The sequence below is a fragment of the Maniola hyperantus genome, chromosome 27, assembly GCF_902806685.2.
Source record: "Maniola hyperantus chromosome 27, iAphHyp1.2, whole genome shotgun sequence".
Lineage (NCBI taxonomy): Eukaryota > Metazoa > Arthropoda > Insecta > Lepidoptera > Nymphalidae > Maniola > Maniola hyperantus.
The window spans coordinates 2207591-2229153 of record NC_048562.1 but is presented as its reverse complement, the minus strand read 5'-3'; the positions used below and the strand labels follow the sequence as shown (position 1 = coordinate 2229153).

Sequence of the window (21563 nt, the reverse complement as noted above, 5' to 3'; positions counted from 1 at the left end):
TAAAGTTAGGGTGCCTGTCCACTGAAGCGGAGCGGAGCGGAGATGTGTATACTTGACCAAACAGAGTTTTATTAGATGGCGGAATCAAAATATATCACGTTATTTATCGATTGTTAGTCTGCTCAACCCATCTACGCTCCGCTTCAGTGCACAGGCACCCTTAATCGGAACTCAATATCGCTGAGCTAATAAAGCTTCAAAACTTAAAGCTAGAGAATCTATGTCCTAGAATAAGGGTGCCTGTCCACTGAAGCGGAGCGGAGATGTGTTGAGACCAAATAAATAACGTGATATATTTTGATTCCACCATCTGATAAAACTCTGATTGGTCAAGTATACACATCTCCGCTCCGCTCCGCTTCAGTGGACAGGCACCCTAAGTTGTATTCCGATTGAGCATGGCGGTGGGTTAACCATGATGAATATTATGCTTAAAAATGCTACAAAAAGTCTTTACAAACTCAACCCCACTCTAAGCGCGCCTTTACCCACCCCCTATCTATAGAAACACGTCTAACAATTTCCTGGAGTTACAATATTTAATACCGGTATAAACTGTACAGTTATTCCAGGAAATAGATTCTCTAGCATTTAGTTTTGAAGCCTTATTAGATCAGCGGTATAAAGTTCTGATTAAGTTGTAGGTTCAGACCCTAAATTATCTACAGAGCTAACGAAAACTTCGTGAATAAATAATGAGTTAATGAATAAATAAAAGACTAACACAACTGAACATAAAACCATATATTTTATAAGTAAACACCAATTACACATGTAAATAAAATAGACTTAAAGCAACAATTTCTCTAATTCAATCAGTATATTCTTGATTAATTTAATCAACGCAGTCAATAAACCACCACCATCAGTCAAACCAGTTAAAACACCTAGAATTACTAGTTTCAAAACTTGTAAAACTAGACCTATTAAAAGACCTGGAGCTGCTAACACATTTGACCTAAACAAAGATATCAGTACACTTATATAAAGAAACAGAACTGATGCTAAATCAGTCAAAGTTGCATATAGTAAAGGTAATGTACAGCCGAAATATGGCAATAAGGCTGGCGTAAGGTTCTGAACAATATTAGATAGGTTGTTGAGGTTGTTTATATAAGGTTTATAAGGAAACTATTCTATAGGCAAGGAAATTAATAAGTTACAGGAAGATACTAACCAGGTAAATAAATATAGAAAGATTAACACAACTGAACATAAAAGCATTTATTTTATAAGTAAACAACAATTATACATGTAAATAAAATCAACTTAAAGCAACAATTTCTCTAATTCAATTAGTATATTCTTGATTAATTTAATCAACGCAGTCAATAAACCACCACCATCAGTCAAACCAGTTAAAACACCTAGAACTAGTTTCAAAACTTGTAAAACTAGACCTATTAAAAGACCTGGAGCTGCTAACACATTTGACCTAAACAAAGATATCAGTACACTTATATAAAGAAACAGAACTGATGCTAAATCAGTCAAAGTTGCATATAGTAAAGGTAATGTACAGCCGAAATATGGCAATAAGGCTGGCGTAAGGTTCTGAACAATATTAGATAGGTTGTTGAGGTTGTTTATAAGGTTTATAAGGAATGGTATAAGAAGACAAGCTAGCTGATTGGCGACGGGTAACACCTCAGCGATTTGGTCAAATGCACAACGTAGCGCTGAAACTGAGTAAGCTGGGATCATTGCTTGACTGCTTTTTACCTGAAAAAAAAAAAAGATATTTCAATAAATCACTATTTATACACTGCGACAAGGCTCTCTTGGCACTTGAATGACATTAACAGGGGGGCGCTGTTGGAGAACTAAGGCTTAGAATATTCAAACAAGAACAAAGGGGACACTTGACGGCAACGTTAGTTCTGATTTTCGCCACGCGCCAAGATAGTCTTGTCGCACTGTACATAGCTAGCTTAAAAAGTTAGTGCTTCAATAGCTCAACGAGTAAAGAGGCGGGCTGAATTCCGAAAGGTTGGCAGATCAAATTTGACCCATTTATCCGTACTATTGTCACACGAATAGATATTATGGACCAGAGGGGAAGCTTCACACTAGCTCACGCACACCACTACGTGCCACGGACGCTCCGTGCGCCCAGTTTGGCGGCAAACGGAGCGTCCGTGACACGTCGTGGTGTGCGTGAGCTGCGCTAGAGTGAGTGAACCTACAGCCAGCCGCTAGTATGAAGCTTCCCCTCTGGTCTATATATCTACTCGTGTGCTATTGTTGTAGGTACCTACTTGTAGCACAAGCATTACACAGTGTACTGCCGCCTTCTGTACCTACTTTTGTTCACTTAACTAAGATGTCACGTTTTCTTTACCTTTATAGAGCCTTAATGTTACATTTATGGCACTAAAAGCTTTTTAGACCCTTTATTAACGCTATTTAGTCTCCGTTAATGTCATTAGAGGAGTGTATATTCGAAACTTACGGCTTATAGAATACTAGCTTATGCTAGCGACTTTGTCCGTGTGGACTACATAAATTTCAAACCCATATTGAAGGAAAACATCGTGAGGAAACCTGCCTGAGAGTTCTCCATAATGTTCTCAAAGGTGTGTGAAGTCTACCAATCCGCACATGGCTAGCGTGGTAGACTATGGCCAAAACCCTTCTCACTCTGAGAGGAGACCCGTGCTCTGTAATGAGCCAGCGATGGGTTGATCATGATGATGAGATGATCACCGACTGAATATAATTTTAATTTAATTATACTAACCAAACATAATACTGCAAAACACGATAACACAATTTTATGCATTTTATCGAAAAATAAACTAAATTAATTATTAAAATAAAATTGAAAAACACAGTCCCTAATTAAACTTTACAGTACGATGTGTACAAAAAATAAATATGTAACTTATATATACACTAACAGGTAAGTACCTACATTATTTATTATCAAGAATTATGAAAATGTTTGTTACACAAGTGAATTTTTTTGTTAACATTTTGTTTTTATCTATACAATGTATAAGATTTTACCAAGTATTTTATTTTAAATAGATAAGATAGGAAAATAATTTCTATTGCTAAAATATACTTTATGTAAAGAAGAAACGAAGAAAAGAGTTGCTCTTTTCAAAGATTTGATAATATACAATATTATGCCATGTATAAAAAAAGTATTTGCAGTCCTGCGCGTTGCTTGAACGAGCTGCAGGTCAAATCCACGAATAGAATAGAATAGAATAGAATAGAATAGAATGTTTTTTTATTCATGTAAACTTTTTAAAAGTGCTTATGAATAGTCAGGTTTAATTTACCACTGGTTCGGAATGCCGTTCTTTCACGCTCTTTTATCATTTAGATAATCTTCATTATTGTGTAATATTTTGCTTTTTTAGGAGCATACTTTTAATATATTTTTTAAACTTGTGTAAAGGCAAGTCCAAAATAGTTTGCGGGATTTTGTAATACTAGGTTATACCTATACCCACAAATGACTTTTGGACTTTCCTGAGGCGGAAGGTAGGAGCTGCAAGTTTGTCTCTGTTTCTAGTTAGCCTATTGTGTAGATCACCAATTTTCTTGTAACTAAGAATATTTTGTCTTATAAAAATTATGTTATTATAAATATATTGCGAGGCTATATATGTATGTAAGTAACTGATAATAATCGATTATAAAATTGTAACTAATAATTAGGTAACCATAACTTTTGATAATTACTTATCTAAACAAAACTAACTGTTAGCTATAAATAACGCAATGTTTTTTAATATATAACGTGAAAAGTTATTTATATTTCAGATAAACTTTTAAATTTTACACAAAAATACGCGTTTAGCGTAAACTTTATTTTCAAAAATGTCAAAAAAGATCTCATTTGCGTTAGTTTTAGTAGCAGTTGTTACATTTACGGTGAGTGAATAGTTCGTATAGTCCGTTCAAAATGGTCGCTAACTATGGGCCTCAGAGTCACTCAGCGGGCGATGGAGAGAGCTATGTGCGGACTGCGGAGTTTCTCTACGTGATCAATGAGGAAATGAGGAGATCCGTAGGAGAACTAGAGTAATCGACATAGCTCAACGGGTTGCGAAGCTGAAGTGGCAATGGGCCGTTTTTCCTTTTGAGGTACGGAACCCTTATAGGATCACTCTGTTGTATGTCTGTCTGTCTGTCAAGAAACTTACAGGGTAGGTACTTTCCGTTGACCTAGAATCATGAAACTTGGCAGGTAGGTAGGTCTTATAGCTGACATTAGGGAAAAAATCTGAGAACCGTGAATATGTGGTCACATCACGAAAAAAATATGTGTTTTCAACTTTTAAAGAAAGATTACTATACCAAGTGGGGTATCATATTATGAAAGGGCTTTTACTTATACATTGCAAAACATTCATTTTTATGCATAAATAGTTTTTGTCGTCGAAAATGTCGAAAAAAATACGCGGTGCGCAAGTCTGACTCGCAGTCGGCCGGTTTTTTTCACCATATCGTGCTGGTTAAACAAAGAACCGTTACCCTATTTAAATGTTTCCAGAATCCAGTATCAGCCACCGGCGTCCAGCTCCCAGCGGTCTACCCACTAGTGAACATCTTACTCCCACTTCTGAACAACGTATACAACCTCCTTCTCTCTCTTCTATCAATATTCGACACCTTGCCTCCCGCCATCAGTTCTGTGATACCAGTTGACTTGGGGGCTCTGGAGACATCCTTATTGAAGCTGTACTCTCAAGCTTTAGCCATCGTCAACTTCCTAAGGTAAGTTGTTTTGTAGGAACACTCTCTGACGACCTTCCTGAGGCAGTGGTAAGTGGTTCGATTCCTGGCAGGGATTTGGAATTTTATGGTTTCTAAATTTCTGGTCTGGTCTGGTGAATGCCGTGGCTAGTTACCACCCTACCGGCAAAGCCGTGCCGCCAAGCGATTTAGCGTTCCGGTACGATGCCGTGTAGATACCTAAAGGGCATGGGTTTATTAAAAAACTGCCTAAAACGCTGCGCTTTCCGGTGCGAGGTCACCATTCTAACACCTTGGGACCCCAACGTCTATAATCTATCAACGTCAAACTATGTGCCCTACCCATTGCCACTACAGCTTCGCAACCCGTAGATCTATGTCGGTTACTCTAGTTCTCCTACGGATCTCCTCATTTCTGATTTGATCACGTAAAGAAACTCCAAGCATAGCTCTCTCCATCGCCCGCTGACTATGAGCTTTCTTATGAGGCCCATAGTTAGCCATCATTTTATCTAAATATATAAAAGGAAAAGGTGACTGACTGATTGACTGATCTATCAACGCACAGCTCAAACTACTGGACAGATCGGGCTGAAATTTAACATGCAGTTAGCTATTATAACGAAGACATCCGCTTAGAAAGTGTTTTTGAAAATTCTACCCCTAATGGGGTGAAATAGGGGGTTGTAATTTGTGTAGTTCACGCGGACGAGTCGCGAGAATAATTAGCTATTTAATGATTCATTTTTATTTTCAAGGTCCCTGCCAGAATATGAAATAGGTGCGAACCCCAAGTCATCATGCACCAGCGTCTCCAGTCTCCAGGGTCTGCTGAGTTCCCTGGTCACAGCCATCACAGAGCTGGCCGAGGACCTTCTCATTGGCATCGGTGGTGGTCTTCTACCTGCTCTACTGAAACTGGTCCTTTGTGTTGTGCAAGCGCTGCTCAACTTGCTCATTTGAGCTTGACACCAAGCACGTAGATTTTTGCTTGAGCTAAGCATTTTGACCGTTTAGAAAGATTGCTTGATGCTTGAGTCAAGCATTTCAGTACGCGGCAGAAAATAATGTACATCGACCTTTAGATAGCGGATTTGTAGAGCATTGTCTCTGTCGTTGAGACCGACAAAACGTCATTTTTTTATTTTTTTTATTTTATTCGTCCAAGAACAGCCCACAGAATTACACACTCAAAATTATACAAAATGTTATCGACTTTTACAGGCCCCGTGTAACTCTAATTACGGGCCGTTACAACGAGCATTAAATAAAACAAGTCGTACATTAAAATAACCTAACCTAAACATGAATAAAATACCTAAGTTATAAAATACAAAATGAATATTATAATTAAATCAATAGGTACTAAGTTAAATTATATAATATTACTAGCAGATGCCCGCGACTTCGTCCGCGTTCTGGTTTCACATGAGATCTGAAATTTTCCCGCTGCAAAAGGCCTCACTTACCTACTCACTCAGTCTCACCTTAAGACACGGAACCCAGAATACCTAAATGCCAATTTTCATATCTCTAACTTCAAAAACGTAGGATTTTCATATAACCCTTCCACCCCCATTTTACTCCCTTAGGGGGGGAATTTAGTTAGATCCTTTCTTATCTGATACCTACCACCTAGAAATAGCCTACATTTCAAATTTGAAGTAAAAATAACAATTGTTAAAATTTTTCTATAAAAACATTGCCCCCCTATTTTACCACCCTTAGGGGGTAATTTCCCAAATTGAATTACAAATACAAATTTTGATTATTTAAGGCTAATAACTTAAATGTCGATTTTCACGTCTCTAACTCCAAAAACATAGGACTTTCATACAACCTTCGACCCCCCCTTTCGCACCCTTAGGGGGGAATTTTTCAAAACCGTTTCTTAGCTGACACCTACGTCCTAGAAAGAACCTACCTTCCAAATTTCAAGTTTGTATGCTTTATAGTTCCTGAGATTTCATGATTAGTCAGTCAGTCAGTGAGTGAGTGAGTGATATTTCTCTTTTATATATTTAGAAAGAAGAAGATATACAATATCCTAACAACTAGGGCCTGACATAATAATTATTCTACTGAGGCATCAAGTGATTTAATTAGCTTGAATTTAAATTTGGGCATATAGATATACGGTGATTGATGCGCTTTTATATTTTTAGACGTTCGGATAGTGTTCGATTTTTTTTTAAATTCGTTATAGGCGCACGCTTGACCACGATCACACCTGATGGGAAGTGATGATGTGGCCTAAGATGGGACGCGTTTGCCTAGAAGGTGCCTATTCACTCTTGTTTTAAAGATACCCGGATTATAATTCGCAGGAAACGCTGATCTCGGAAGAGTATTCCAGACCCTATAGCCATGTGTATAAGGAATGATGACGCAAAGCGTTTCGTACGCGAAGATGATATGAGAAAAGTGCCGATGGCTTGATCAAACTGCTTGACGGGCTCGCATCAAGCTGCTTGATTAAGCAAAACAAAGCTACAGTAAGCGGCAGAAAGTAATGTAACATTGCGGCTTTGTTGAATATAAATTAGAATAGAATAGAATTTGTTTTAATCATGTAAACTTTTTACAAGTGCTTTTGAATCGTCAGGTAGTTTTAATTTACCACTGGTTCGGAATGCTGTTCCTACCGAGAAGAACCAGCAAGAAACTCGGCGGTTGCTCTTTTTAATTTTTCAATTTATAATGTTATTATACCATACTATACAAGCCATTGCAGCCCCGTGCATTGCTGGAGCGATTGTCTCTGTCACTCATACCTACCTATATGACGTTTTGTCGGTCTCAACGACAGAGACAACGCTCTACAAATCTGCTATCTCCTTCTGAACGCCGATGTACATTACTTTCTCTATGCTTGACCATCTCAGTAGCCCTTTACTGCAGTTCTATTGATACTTGTCATTTGTTTGTCACAGATGTTTGATACAATAATATGTTATAAGTAAGTTGAATGTTTTATTTAATAAAATTATCGTTTTATTGTTACATTGGTTTTTTTATAATTTACTAGCTGATGCCCGCGACTTTTTTATTTATTTTTATTTAATACTAGCTGATGCCCGCGACTTCGTACGCGTGGATATAGGTTCTTAAAAATCCAGTGGGAACTCTTAAATTTTCCGGGATAAAAAGTAGCCGATGTCCTTCCCCGGGATATAAGCTAACTCTGCACCAAATTTCATCCAAGTCGGTTGAACGGTTGGGCCGTGAAAAGCTAGCAGACAGACAGACAGACACACTTTCGCATTTATAATATTAAGTATAGTATGGATAATGCATATGTAATTTAACAATTTCTATCTCGCCAAACTGCGCATCAGTTTAGCGGCGAGTTTGCGCTTATAGTTGATTAACTATTATTATTTATAACTCATCATAATCATGATCAACCCATCACCGGCTCACTAAAGAGCACAGGTCTCCTCTCAGAGAGAAGGGTTTTGGCCATAGTCTACCACGCTGGCCATGTGCGGATTGGTAGACTTTACACACCTATGAGAACATTATGGAAAACTCTCAGGCATGCAGGTTTCCTCACGATGTTTTCCTTCACCGTTAAAGCAATTGATATTTAATTACATCCCGGGATCGAACCCCCGACCTCCGATTAGAAGGCGGACGTCCAAACCACTAGGCTATCACAGCTTATAACTATATTAACTTCACTGTATTCAGTTGGCGAAGGAGTACTTCGTACGCGTTGTTTTTAAAAAACCCGGGGGAATTCTTTGATTTTCCGGGATAAAAAGTAGCCTTTGTCACTCTCCAGGTCTTTATCTACATTTCATGCAAAAATCACGTAATGTACATGGGCGGCGGTAATCACTTAACATCAGGTGACCCGTCTGCTCGTTTTCTCGCTATTTTTATTATAAAAACAATGTCTCTGGGGATAAACAAAGTTAGCTCTGCACCAACAGTACTGAAAACTTTTGCTGTTAACTTTAAATACGCTTCAAAACGAGTGTTTTTAGTTCCCTAGCAGTTTTATGTCGGAACATATAAAATAAACACAGTTTTACAACTTCCTCAATACAGCTACTTCAGAGTTTTGCAACTAAGGCAATGCACACATAAAGCGAAAAATAGTTGACGGAAAAATAAATAAATAAATGAAAGTCTATTCAAATCTTTTTTTTTTATTCAGATACAAGTTAGCCCTTGACTGCAATCTCACCTGATGGTAAGTGATGATGCAGTCTAAGATGATAGCGGGCCAACCTGAAAGGGGTATGCCAGTTTTTATTAAACCCGTACCCCTTTGGTTTCTACACGGCATCGTACCGGAACGCTAAATCGCTTGGCGGCACGGCTTTGCCGGTAGGGTGGTAACTAGCCACGGCCGAAGCCTCCCACCAGACCAGACCAGAAATTTAGAAATTATAAAATTCCAAACCCCTGCCAGGAATCGAACCCGGGACCTCCCACTAATAAGACCACAGCGCTCACGACTGTGCCAGGGAGGTCGTCAAAAGACAATACAAGAAAAAAAATATAAACAAATGTTAAAAAAATTACAAAATTAAAACAGAAAAGCGCACGCGAATTATCGATTTTCATTTTATGAAGAACCTACAAGCAAATTTTTAGGTTGCATAGACCCAACTATAGTAAGTGTGCCCGTCTGTCCGTCGTGCCTGTCAAGAAAATCTATAGGGTAGGTACTTCCCGTTGACCTAGAATCATGAAATTTTCTAGATAATATGTAGGTCTTATAGTACAAGCAAAGGAATAAATCCGAAACATCGATATAAATGACAAGATATGGTCAAGCGAACAAAATTTTTTACGGTTTAGGAACCAAATAAATCAGCGCCACCTCTTAGATACTAATGAACGACCCGTTTGAAATCCAGACGTCACTGAGGTTGCATTGGTGCTAAAGCACCAAAGAGTCGGTGCCATTTTGTTTGTTCAATGACCCTGTCCATACGAAGTAATATAATATGTATAAGTTAATGATCCGAAAACTCTTAATTTGTGGTTACATGCGGAATTATCGTCCAAAATGTCGAAAAAATGTCGACTGTGGTACGGAACCCTCGGTGCGCCAGCCTGACTCGCACATGGTTGGTTTTTTTCTGATAGCAAGTGCATTATGCAATGATTCCAACATCCGTGCCCAATCTTTAACAAATGTACCTACCTAATCATCTGCTGATATTATCTAATAATATAATATCATGTAATCAATCTGAACGTGAACGTTTATAAAAGACATTAGAATATGTATAATCACGTATTTATAACACAGATTCTGATTTTAATTCATCTCATTTTAATTCATCTCATTTTTTTTTTAAATTTCATTTAAGAATGTTTTATAATAATGTTTAAAACTATATTAATAGTTCATAGCTTTATTTTTATTTTGGTAAGACTTTTTTAATATTCAAACTAGCTTATGCTCGCGACTTTGTCCACGTAGACTCCACAAATTTCAAACTCCTACTTTTTACCACACTAGGGCTTGAATTTTCAAAACTCCTTCGTTAGCGGATGTCTACGTCATAATCATCATCATCATCATCATGATCAACCCATCACCGGCTCAATACAGAGGACGGGTCTCATCTCAGAGTGAGAAGGGTTTTGGCCATAGTCTACCACGCTGGCCATGTGCGAATTGGTAGACTTCACACACCTTTGAGAACATTATGGAGAACTCTCAGGCATGCAGGTTTCCTCACGATGATACGTCATAATAGCTATATCTATTTGCATGCCAAATTTCAGCCCGATCCGTCCAGTAGTTTGAGCTGTGCATTGATAGATTAGTCAGTCAGTCAGCATTTTCTTTTATATATTCAGAAGTTAATAGACTACCGGGTCTCCTCTCACTATGGGAAGGGTTAAGGCCATAGTCTGTCACGTTAGCCAAGAACGGATTGGCAGACTTCACACACCTTTAAAAACATTTTGAAGAACTCTCAGATATGCGGGTTTCCTCACCATGTTTTCCTTCACCGTTAAATTTAATGCACATAGCTCTGAAAAGTTAGAGATGCGTGCCCGGAATCGAACCCTGTAGCCCCGATATCGACGTCTTAGCTACTAAGCTATCACGGCCTTTATAAAGATACTAGTAACCCGCCCCGGCTTCGCATATCAAAGTCAAAGTCAAATCATTTATAATGGCTCTTATTGTATATTTTTTGACTAGCTTATGCTCGCGACTTCATCCGCGTGGACTACATAAATTTCAAATCTTTATTTCACCCCTTTAGGGGTTGAATTTTCAAAAATCCTTTCTTAGCGGATGCCTACGTCATAATAGCTATTTGCATGCCAAATTTCAGCCCGATCCACCCAGTAGTTTGAGATGTGCGTTGATAGATCAGTCAGTCAGTCAGTCAGTTAGTCACCTATTTGTCATATTTTTTGAATGTGTAATATAATGATGTAGTGGTGATAATTAATATACATGGGTAGCTTATTACAATTTTCGTAGGGAACTCTAATTTTTTTGAAAATGAAATATAGCCTCTGTCACTCTAGAATAATGGAGCTTTCTACTGATGAAAGAATTTTCAAAATCGGTTCGGTAGTTCCAGAGATTACTTCCTACAAACAAACCCAAAAACTTTCAAATTTTACTTCTTTGTAATATTAGTGTAGATTACGTTTTGATATTCAAATAAATGACTCAAATACACATTTCTCATTTCAGGTAAAGTCTAATCCTTTACAAGGACTTCCTTCATACCCCGTAATCCAATACCAGGGAGATTACAGGAATCAGCTACCAATCCTCGTACAGCCAAGCGATTTTAACGCTTATCCACAACTACATTTGATTCAAAATCAATTAACACCATACCAGAATATTCCTATTTCAAATAACGACTATGTTCAACAAATATATTTGAATAGTATTCTTCAAAATGGCATAAGATCAGGTGTTAATGCAAATTGCGTTCAAAATGGTGATCAAATTCGACGGTATGTAAACCCTACTATTCTTGAACCTAATGTTATTAACAATTATATTATAGTACCAGTTGAAACTAATCCTAAAAATAGTACTAAAGATTGTCATAGAAGACCAAGAACTAAGACTAGAGTTGATGGAATATCATCTACCATAAATGAAAATAAGAAAAACCATGACCAAAAAAAGAGTAGGAAATGCAGAAAAAGAAAGAATACAGGTAAAACTACAACTGAAAAAGGTCATGAGAACATAGAAAAATGTTCACTCGATAAAAAAAGGAACGGCCGTGAGAAAGATAGTGAGATTAATAAGCAGTCTAAAAATCGAGATACGAAAGTGTGTAGAAAAAACAAATCTAGAAATAAATCTCAAAAATCAGATACAAAGGGAGAAAAAACCAGATCTGAAGAACATGAAAAACAGAGAAAAAATGAGAACTCAAATTTAAAATCAGGAAATGATCAATATTGTGCTAAGAAAAATTTAAATACAATTGAGAAAGCCTCAAAATCAATCAATAGTGAAGATGATACACAGGAAATAAGTAAAAGAGTAAAAAATAAATCTAATAACTGTAGAAAAGTTAAAAATGATGATTCTTATGATTTTGATAGAATACGAGAACTAGATGATTATTTTAATATAAACGAAGATTGTACTGAACTTGATAACCGTTGCACTCGTAATAACAGAGAAGACATTTTTCAAAAATATCAGCAACAATATTACCTACCCAGTGATTTTTATAGTAATATGTCACCTTATAATATGATGTTTAATCAGCAATCATTTAATACAAATGGATATTTTCCCTATAATTTTGACTACTTATACAATATGCAGCAATTTGCAAATGAAAATTTAATTCCATCACAGAAAAAACCAAAAATCAATAGACGAACGGGTAGAAGAAAAAAACAGAAGAAAGGAAATAAGAACTGCGATCGAAATAAACAAAATGGTATTTGTGAAAAAAATTTAGAGTCCAACCCCAACCAACCAACAGACGTTGCAACAGATCATGAATGTGATTCAACAAAAACAGTGAACATTGATGAAATAATAATTGAAAAAACTTATCAGGATGTCCCGGATACAAACAGAGAAGAAATAGACATACTATTAAATAATCATGAATATTTGAAAGAAATTGCTCCACACGATTGTTTTGATTGGGATCATGAAGATCATTCACCTGTTTATAATGATTACTATCCAGTGTTCCATTCAGATAATGGTTACACAAGTGAAGAAGAATTTGACTGGAATAACTTTAATGACAGACATTATTATACATCTAGCGATATTATTGAGCAAGACAAAGAAAGGAAGAAGTACGACAGCACAGACGATGGACCAATAACTCAACAAGATAATATTAGTAAGCCTAATGATATAAACCCTTTTATTTACATTAATTACGAAGATAACGAAAATAATGAAAATGAACCATTTGAAACAAAAGTAAACAGCAAAGAAGAAAATGATGACATAAAACTGAAAACATCAAGTGAAGAAATACAATTCAAAACACCACCTGCACTAGACTTTCCGGATTTCAAAACAGAAATGATCAACAAAGAAAATGTTATTCCGAAAATTGAAATAAATTACCAGCCAAATAATGAAGCAATCAATAAATATGAAAATAGTAAAATGTCTTCGTATTCTGATACGAAAAAAGCCGCATCGAATGAGAAAAGTAACAAAGTAGTCGATCAAAATGAAGTTGAAACAGTTTTTGGACATTCTAAAGTAGTCATATATGGTGCACCAACGAACAATGGAGACTTATGTATGGATGTTATTAATGCTTCCAATTATGGCGATGAAGAAAATAATTTCCATCATCCTAATGCTGAGAAAACTACTATTGTAATAGCTAAATCCTTACCTTATCCAATATAAAAATTTAACTAAATAATAATATTTATCAGTAGCTAATGTAATATTTGTAAAATTTATTTTACTTATTTATTTAAAAAATACAGGTGTTTGAGAAGCATGCATCTCAATAATAAAAGAAAACGTCTTGATTGTTGAAATAAGTTTTGTTTTATTTTCAATACTTAACAACGATACCTTAAATACTAAATAACAAATTTATAAGTTAACAAAGAAAACATTTATTTTACGAACACTTTTTGAGAAAAAAATGGCTGTCAGTGCGAACTGTCAACAAGTGAAAACTTAAAATTATGAACAGTGTTTTTTTTTAATTAATTGACGTACCAAAAATTAGAATTTCATAAACATTTGTTTAGTTGTCACATCTATTGGCACTCCGAGCACTATTAACATAAGCATGTTGGTGACGCAACCTTGAAATTAGCCATCCCATAACAGCCTAACACACCTAAAGAAGTTTTCAGTTCAATAAATAGTTATTACAACTCTCTTTTATTCCATAGTATATAAAAATTAAATATGAAGATTGCAAATCAATACAATTAACGAAATTACAAATATTATCTAAACCACCGTAACGATGCAGGACGCCCAGAACACTGGCTGCGTTACCTCGTTGAATGGGCAGACTAATATTATGCTGACCGAGCCCTCCAGTCCCCTGTACATTCCGCAAGACGGAATGGCAGGTCCTCAAAAAAGGATCTAGCATCCTCGCCCCACGATCCTATGGTCTCCAGTCTCCACCATAAGGCACAAATATGAAACTATTTTTTATATTTGCGCCTCTTGGCCCGTTCCGCCTTAGTAGCCGCCACGGCCGCTCCGGCCAGTGCCAGTGTATCCATTCCCTTTTCAAATTACTATTACAATATTATTTTTCGGCTCCTTTGGTGGCATTACATTAATAGTAATCGATGCTATGTATGGCACTGATGAACTTTTGTCTGACATATTTGGTGCTGTCTCTGTAAATCTTGGATCATGTAAATGTGATAGAGTTTCTACGGAAGGAGTTGGTGAATATAAAGGTATAGACGACATAATAGGTGTTTCATAATAAGCAGTATTGCTAAGATTCACTATTCTTTCAGAATGAGCAGTTGATGATGTGCTCCTTGGATTTATTATAGGATAAGTAAAATAATCTAATGATTTCTGAGGTGTTGGAGAGTAACCCGTCACTGTTTTTGCGGATGCACTTATTAATGAAGGCGGAACTGAATTAGTTGGTTTCTTCTGGGAATTTGCTAGAAGAGCTGCAATAATATTTGAAGTTAGTTCTGGTACTAATTTATTTAAAGAATTGCTTAAGTAGTCCGTGTAATATTCATTGATAGATTTCAATACAGAATTTGATGGTGCGATTATTGGTCTAGTATACGCTGAATATTCATTTAAATTATTGGTACTTATGGGTGCATTACTTGATTGAGGAAAAACTTGGTTCACTCCTCTCTGCTGAGCTGGAGTTTCAGATGTAACTAATGAACATTGGTGAACATGGTGAGGTAGAGAATTAGGTATTGCTAGAGGTTGTTTAATATCGACAGATCCCCCCGCGTTAAAACGCTTACTTTGTTGAGCTGTTATAGCTATGCTACCCTTATTTCCTTCTGTAATTAAGGAATCACTATTAACTGCACTTGTTTCAGATAAAACTAATGAACATGGACCGTTATCTAGAGAATTGGGTATTTCTAGAGGTTCTATCCTGTCTTCAGATTTCTTGTATTTAAAGCACATACTAGGTTGAGGAGTTATGGCTGTGTTAATAGGCCTATTTGCTACTGGAATCAATCTACCACTATCAATTGCATTGGTCATTTGATTTTCAGGAATCACTATATTTGGAGTCGGCATTGCATGCATTGAAAGTTCATTTAAAGAATTGGCACTCATGGGTGAATTATTTGATTGAGGTAAACTATTTATAGGTTTAGAGGTAGGTAATTTTTGTTGATTTAGAACTCGAGGTGAAATTGATTCACATGGAACGTTAGGTGAAAAATTCGGTAATCCTAGAGGTTGGATGTTAGCGATATTATGATCTACTGCCATCGGAAATGGATTATTAGATTGAGGAGTTACTGCCATGTTTGGGCCCATATTATTGGGTTGTGACGTTTGGATGCTAGTACCATCAAAAGGGTTACCCAATGGATAACTAGGTATTACGATGTCAGGAATACTTGTTATTGGTTTTGGTAGCATAATAGCGTTGTTCTTTGTATTTTGTTCTGTCACTGTATTTAATGAAGCTGCAAGTGGTGTAGTTCTCTCCCTAGCCTTAACTTCAGTTGTTGGTAGAGTACTTGCCGAGTTATCCTTTATAACATTTGCACGAGACATTAATGAAGTTATAACTTCCATATTAGCTTCATATGCATCATTTACTTTCTGTGAAGATTCCCATTTTGGAAGGGATTTTAGAGGAATAGTTGGTTCTAATATTTCCTTGTCTTCTAATATTGTTGGCGAAATAGTAGGTGCACAGACTTCAATTTTTCGGTTACAAATTGGATCAAATATACTGTTATGTTCTACATTATTTTTTGCTGCAAGCATTCTAGTTGGTAAGCTTGGCACACGTGGTGTTATGGTAGGTTCCATTAATAAAGAGTTACCATACTTGTTCACAGGAATAATGGGATTATTATCATTATTTATAGGAAAGCCACTTTCATTAATGAGGAATGGTGACTTGATTACTGGTGTAATTTCAGGAGCTTTTGACGAACCATGGTTTAAAACACTGTAATCAGTTGGTAAAGCAGAAAAATCATTTGAATTTCCCGATTTACATGGAACGTTAGGTGAAAAATTCGGTATTGCTGGAGGTTGAATGTTAACGATATTATGATCTACTGACATCGAAAATGGATTTTTTGATTGAGGAGTTATAGCAATGCTTGGGCCCATATTATTGGGTGGTGACATTTGGATGCTAGTACCATCAAATGGGTTACCCATTGGATTACTAGGTATCACAATGTTAGGAATACTTGTTATTGGTTTTGGCAGCATAACGTTGTTGTTTGCGTTTTGTTCTGTAACGGTATTCGATGAAGCTGCAAGTGGTGTAGCTATCTCCCTAGCATTAACTTCAGTTGTTGGTAGAGTACTTGTGGAGTTATCCTTTACAATATTTGCACGAGACATTAATGAAGTTATAACTTCCATATTAGCTTTATATGCATCGTTTACTTTCTGTGAAGATTCCCATTTTGGAAGAGACTTTAGAGAAACAGTTGGTTCTAATATTTGCTTGTCTTCTAATATTGTTGGCGAAATAGTTGGTGCACAGACTTCAACTTTTCGGTTACAAATTGGATCTAATATACTGTTATCTTCTATATTATTTTTTGCTGCAAACATTCTAGTTGGTAAGGTTGGCATACATGGTGTTATGGTAGGTTCAATTAATATAGAGTTACCATACTTGTCTACAGGAATAATGGAATTGATCTCATTATTTATAGGAAAGCCACCTTCATTAATGAGGAATGGTGATTTGATTGCTGGTGTAGTTTCAGGAGTTTTAGACGAACCATGGCTGTAATCAGTTGATGAAGCAGAAAAATTATTTAAATTTTCTATTTGTAACCCAGGAGGACTGGATCTGTGTATGTGTGTGTGTTTAGTATTGGTTTCAAAATCAAATCCTTTCGTTATCGGCAACAGTGATTCTTGCAAAGGCTTATCATTGAGTTTTGGCGCCTGTTTTATAAAAGATTGACCAGCTTGTAAATTAGGCTGAGTAAGAAAACCCGTATTTGAAGTTGGAGATGTTTTCACTACGTTTAAAGGGGGTCTTACTCCAGTTGTTTGCACTCGATTTGATACTTTTTGTCCAGGATTATTTAAAATAGTTTTAATATCATCAAATTGTTTCAGATTTTCATCAACTTTGGTTGTGGTTGATAGTAGCTTACGTAAATTAGTATTTTCTTGCTTAAAATTTGTAACACTATCACCAAATTCGATCGGACTGATTTCATTTTCAGTTTTAGTTGGTGATACCTTATAGTTGTCATATCTCAGTAGTCTTTCCATAAGGTCAGGTTCCTCTGTTAAAGCTTTAGGAACATTAAAATTTTCATGTTTGAGTAGATCTAGGTTAATATTATTTCCTAGAGTAGAACTCCTCGTAATATCAGGTGATTTGATTATATCGATATCTAGATTTCTTCTAGTGAATGGCGACTGATCTGGATCTTTAATTTTTGGAGGTTCTTGTACAACATCATTTCCTTGTATTCTTTTTCGTATATTATCAATTTCAAATTTATTGACGTCTTTTTTTGTTTTGATCGATGACAATAACTCTGGATTTTCGTTTTTTAGTAATGATGATATCAATTCGGATTCTGAGTGGGATGATTTAGAATTCCAGCAAGATATAGGTGCTGTTGCTGATTGAATAATGCTGACCTAAAAAAAAATACAGATTTAATTAAACTATGATGATAAAATGAGCTGGTAAACTTTACTATTCAAGACTGGCTGATGCCCGCGACTTCGTCTGGATGCATTTCATTTTTAAATCCCGCGGAAACTTTGATTTCGCCTATGTCACTCTCCAGGTAGTTATCCAAGCAAAAAATGACATCGATCCGTTGCTCCGTTGCGGGTGAATTGATTGAAGGATAAACCTACATACCAACAAACAAACACACTTTCGCATTTTATAATAGGTATGAATAGTGATAATATTTTGTTCTTGATATTATAAATAACGTTCAACAACAAGTTTTTTTTTCGGATTGCTGCGTAGAAAAGGCAAAATTAAAATGATATAATATGAAATTAATAAAACTATAACAAGTCTCCTTCGACGAATATTGCTTATGGTTGGGGAGCCCAAGAGGGGATTTTGGGATTTACTCGAGCGCGTCAGATTAAAGATAAGACAAGTTAATTAGATGCAGAAAAGTGTGCATTTCATTGATCTGACAATTTGAGCGTGACAAGGAAATGGGAGAGTCACAAAATTTTAAAATCAGCCATGTCTTTTGGTTGCGTCCAAATTGTCAGTTTTTTTGAATAGCAGCTAGTTGAGTGTTCACTTAACATCCCTTCTCAATATCTGACGCGCACGATAAATATTTTTGGTTCTATTTTCTCTTTTTTTATTCATGGACTCGTGCTTGGCTGCAATTCAACCCTGGTGGGGAGTGATGATGCAGCCTAACATGGAGCCCTTCTACCCCTTCGTACGACCACTCCCACCATGCAAACCGGCAGATAAATATTTTTGCAATAAAAAAAACACTATACATTATTATTATCTAAAGTGCTCGAGTATTTCTTTGTGACTATATTTTTTTTACATTTTTGAAAACCTGTACGTGCTCTCCCCACCAGTGAAAGGGGTTACATCATATAACCTTTTTTTCTTTTTAGCACCTAATCTTCACAATCCAATAGGCCTCCACGACGCTCGAGTAAATCCCTATTTAGCATCTTTGGCTCCCTTACTGTTACGGATTTTCGCGGAAAGGAAAGCAAACATTATTTTCTCACCTGACACAGAAAAAGCAGCAAAATATCAATCATAAAACCCAGCCCCATAACTGACGAGTTTCGCGCGACTGATTTCTATTTTGACATAACTAATTTATATAAAGTATAACATATCTATTTAAAAAAATAGTTATCATGATTATTATTAGATACGCAACTACTCTATTGCCTATTTGCAATAGGTATCTACGTTACTCTAATAGGGTCTCGGTTTTAGAAATCCGTCATGCATTTCCAAACACTTACACTGGAATTCATAGTCAAGATGTTTTGGAAAGGACATGTGAAAAGGATGACATGTCCTTTGTGACGTGTCATATGAATGGTCCCCTAAAGGAGCCCCTATGTTGACTATGAATTCCAGTGTTAATGTCGTGGCAACACCTTGCTAGACACCCCTAAACTTTAATAAATTTTCAAAATAAAGTAATAATTATCGAAATTGATGTTAGTTGTAGGTAAAGTTGATAGATCAACTATGGGAACTTCGATAGTTATTTTATGAATGGTTACAAAATACTTAGTTAAATCTTATCTTTCAATATTATATTTATGTAAAGTTATGTAATATAATATTATAATAGTTATAATCTATCAATTTTATAATAAGTACCTACCTAGATAAGGAATAAACTTGATAAAAAAACTTTCAACATTTCAAAAAAGTTCCATTGAAAAAATGTTACATAAAAAATCTATTTTGCAATATTGTGATAAAATTTAATTATAAATACTGTTAATTACAGTAAAAATTCATTCAATTTATACTTTTAGGTCTTCTGTTTGGTTTAAAAAACAAAATTCAAAATGGCGTCCAGAATAATCGCATTTATCGCCATCCAAGGAATTCTTCTCCAGGTAATGAAAAAGTTCTCACTTTAAAACCAATGGATAAGTAAATACTTTCTACCTGGCTTGACGAAGTTCTAGAGAGCTTTTTAGAAATTCAAAGTTTAGTAACTTTCTGTGTCAAAGTTTAATAGTGTGTGCTAGCTTTTCACGTCCCACCCGTTTAACCGATTTAAATGAAATTCGGTACAGGGATAGCTCGCATCCCGAGAAAGGACATGGGCTACTTTTGATCCCGGAAAATTAAAAAGATCCCACGGGATTTTAAAAATCCTAAATCCATGTGAACGAAGTTGCGGGCATCATCTAGTAAGTAATAAGTTTATAAGTATGGATATGGATTAGACTATGGACTATTAGAAATGGCCAGAATTGGGTATTTTACTACTTTTGAATTTGATAAATATTATTACTTTATTATAAACTAGGATGAAAATAATGACGTACCTAGTAGTACTACGCTGAAAAAAATATTAAAATCCAACAATAGTTATTTGTTATGCAAGGGTGCAAAGATGTTATTTTGTATTTAAAATCCAACAAAGATTTACAAAGTTACAGTTACATTTTAATTTTGGAGTGGGAGGGTCTTCTATCCCTTTCTCGCAAAACGAAAATTTGTATGGAACCGCACGAAGCTACTGTTTTGCTACTATGGCATTTGTCAAAATGACGTCATAATTCTATATTGCTATCTCTGTCTAATCAGAAATATAACTTTTTTATTATTTGATCGATTTAATTAGTTTTTTTAGTTTACGTCATTATTTTTATCCTAGTTTATAATAAAGTAATATAAAAATTGGAGTCAAATGCCCAATTCAGAGTTAAGGTCAGTTTAATCTGCTCTAATTATTATTTTTCTATACTTACAACTTATTTTCTTTCCCACAGAGTGTCTACAGCCAATGCATCAACCGAGTTGTACCAAACATCGGACCAAATGTCTTGGAAACCATCCTTCCGAACCAAGTCCTCTACAGAGAACCTGGTTTACCAATCCTCCCTTCCCCATGTGCAGGACAAATCCTGCCCCCCCTTTGTCAGAACCCAATAATCTCTGGGCCTATCGGGCCAGTGATATCAGAATTAGGGTACCCAACAATTATCCAAGATAGTAGCGTAGCGGACAGTTTGGCTAATGCCTTACAGTTGCTAGTAGTTAGTAATTTGTTGAGTTCTACCCTCCCGCCCCTCCCGTGCGAGATGCCTGTTTACCCGTACGAGATTATGGGAATGCCTTCATATAACTATATCTACTGAAATGCCTTTTGTTAGTGACTTGTGATATTTATTGACAAAATATTGTTGTTTTTTACTTTGTTTACTGTTTGTTATCGTTTCTAATTAAAAAAGTGTAATTTACAGTCGAAAGTTGCTATTTTTGACTTACTTCCACCTTTTACATCATTTTGAAACTAAAGGACATATTATTTTAATTTCTATATTGAATAAGTACTACATTAAGAAAGCGTATTACATATAGTAACGACTAAAAATCCTTACAATCATTTTATAATGTTATGTCTAGGCACCGTCTCAGCAATGTAAAATTTCTCTGCGCCTATGGTAAATTGGGTCACCCAAGATAAATTATTATCCAAGATAGTAGCGT

At 35.8% G+C, this 21563-nt stretch overlaps 4 protein-coding genes and 1 long non-coding RNA gene across 5 annotated transcripts; 3 read left to right on the top strand and 2 right to left on the bottom strand.

Moving 5' to 3' along the window:
* Positions 1 to 1209: 1209 nt before the first annotated feature.
* Positions 1210 to 2898, bottom strand: LOC117994637 (uncharacterized). The gene is made up of 2 exons (XM_034982594.2): positions 2741 to 2898; positions 1210 to 1722 (listed from the first exon to the last, which is right to left on the bottom strand). The coding sequence occupies exons 1-2, from the start codon at positions 2780 to 2782 to the stop codon at positions 1270 to 1272; spliced, it is 495 nt and encodes a 164-aa protein (XP_034838485.1). The 5' UTR covers positions 2783 to 2898; the 3' UTR covers positions 1210 to 1269.
* Positions 2899 to 3733: 835 nt separating this feature from the next.
* Positions 3734 to 7716, top strand: LOC117994581 (uncharacterized). The gene is made up of 3 exons (XM_069508067.1): positions 3734 to 3888; positions 4511 to 4734; positions 5472 to 7716. Exons 1-3 carry the CDS (start codon positions 3835 to 3837, stop codon positions 5674 to 5676), a joined length of 483 nt encoding a protein of 160 aa, XP_069364168.1. The 5' UTR covers positions 3734 to 3834; the 3' UTR covers positions 5677 to 7716.
* A 2244-nt stretch (positions 7717 to 9960) lies between these two features.
* On the top strand, positions 9961 to 13713 carry LOC117994580 (probable serine/threonine-protein kinase clkA). Its single transcript, XM_034982514.2, has 2 exons — positions 9961 to 10105; positions 11402 to 13713. Exons 1-2 carry the CDS (start codon positions 10061 to 10063, stop codon positions 13571 to 13573), a joined length of 2217 nt encoding a protein of 738 aa, XP_034838405.2. The 5' UTR covers positions 9961 to 10060; the 3' UTR covers positions 13574 to 13713.
* Positions 13698 to 19641, bottom strand: LOC117994736 (uncharacterized). Its single transcript, XM_069507867.1, has 2 exons — positions 19100 to 19641; positions 13698 to 18007 (listed from the first exon to the last, which is right to left on the bottom strand). The coding sequence occupies exons 1-2, from the start codon at positions 19145 to 19147 to the stop codon at positions 14429 to 14431; spliced, it is 3627 nt and encodes a 1208-aa protein (XP_069363968.1). The 5' UTR covers positions 19148 to 19641; the 3' UTR covers positions 13698 to 14428.
* Positions 19642 to 19735: 94 nt separating this feature from the next.
* On the top strand, positions 19736 to 21322 carry LOC117994639 (uncharacterized). Its single transcript, XR_011238309.1, has 2 exons — positions 19736 to 19957; positions 20843 to 21322. It is a non-coding gene; the product is annotated as an uncharacterized lncRNA (long non-coding RNA).
* Positions 21323 to 21563: the final 241 nt, after the last annotated feature.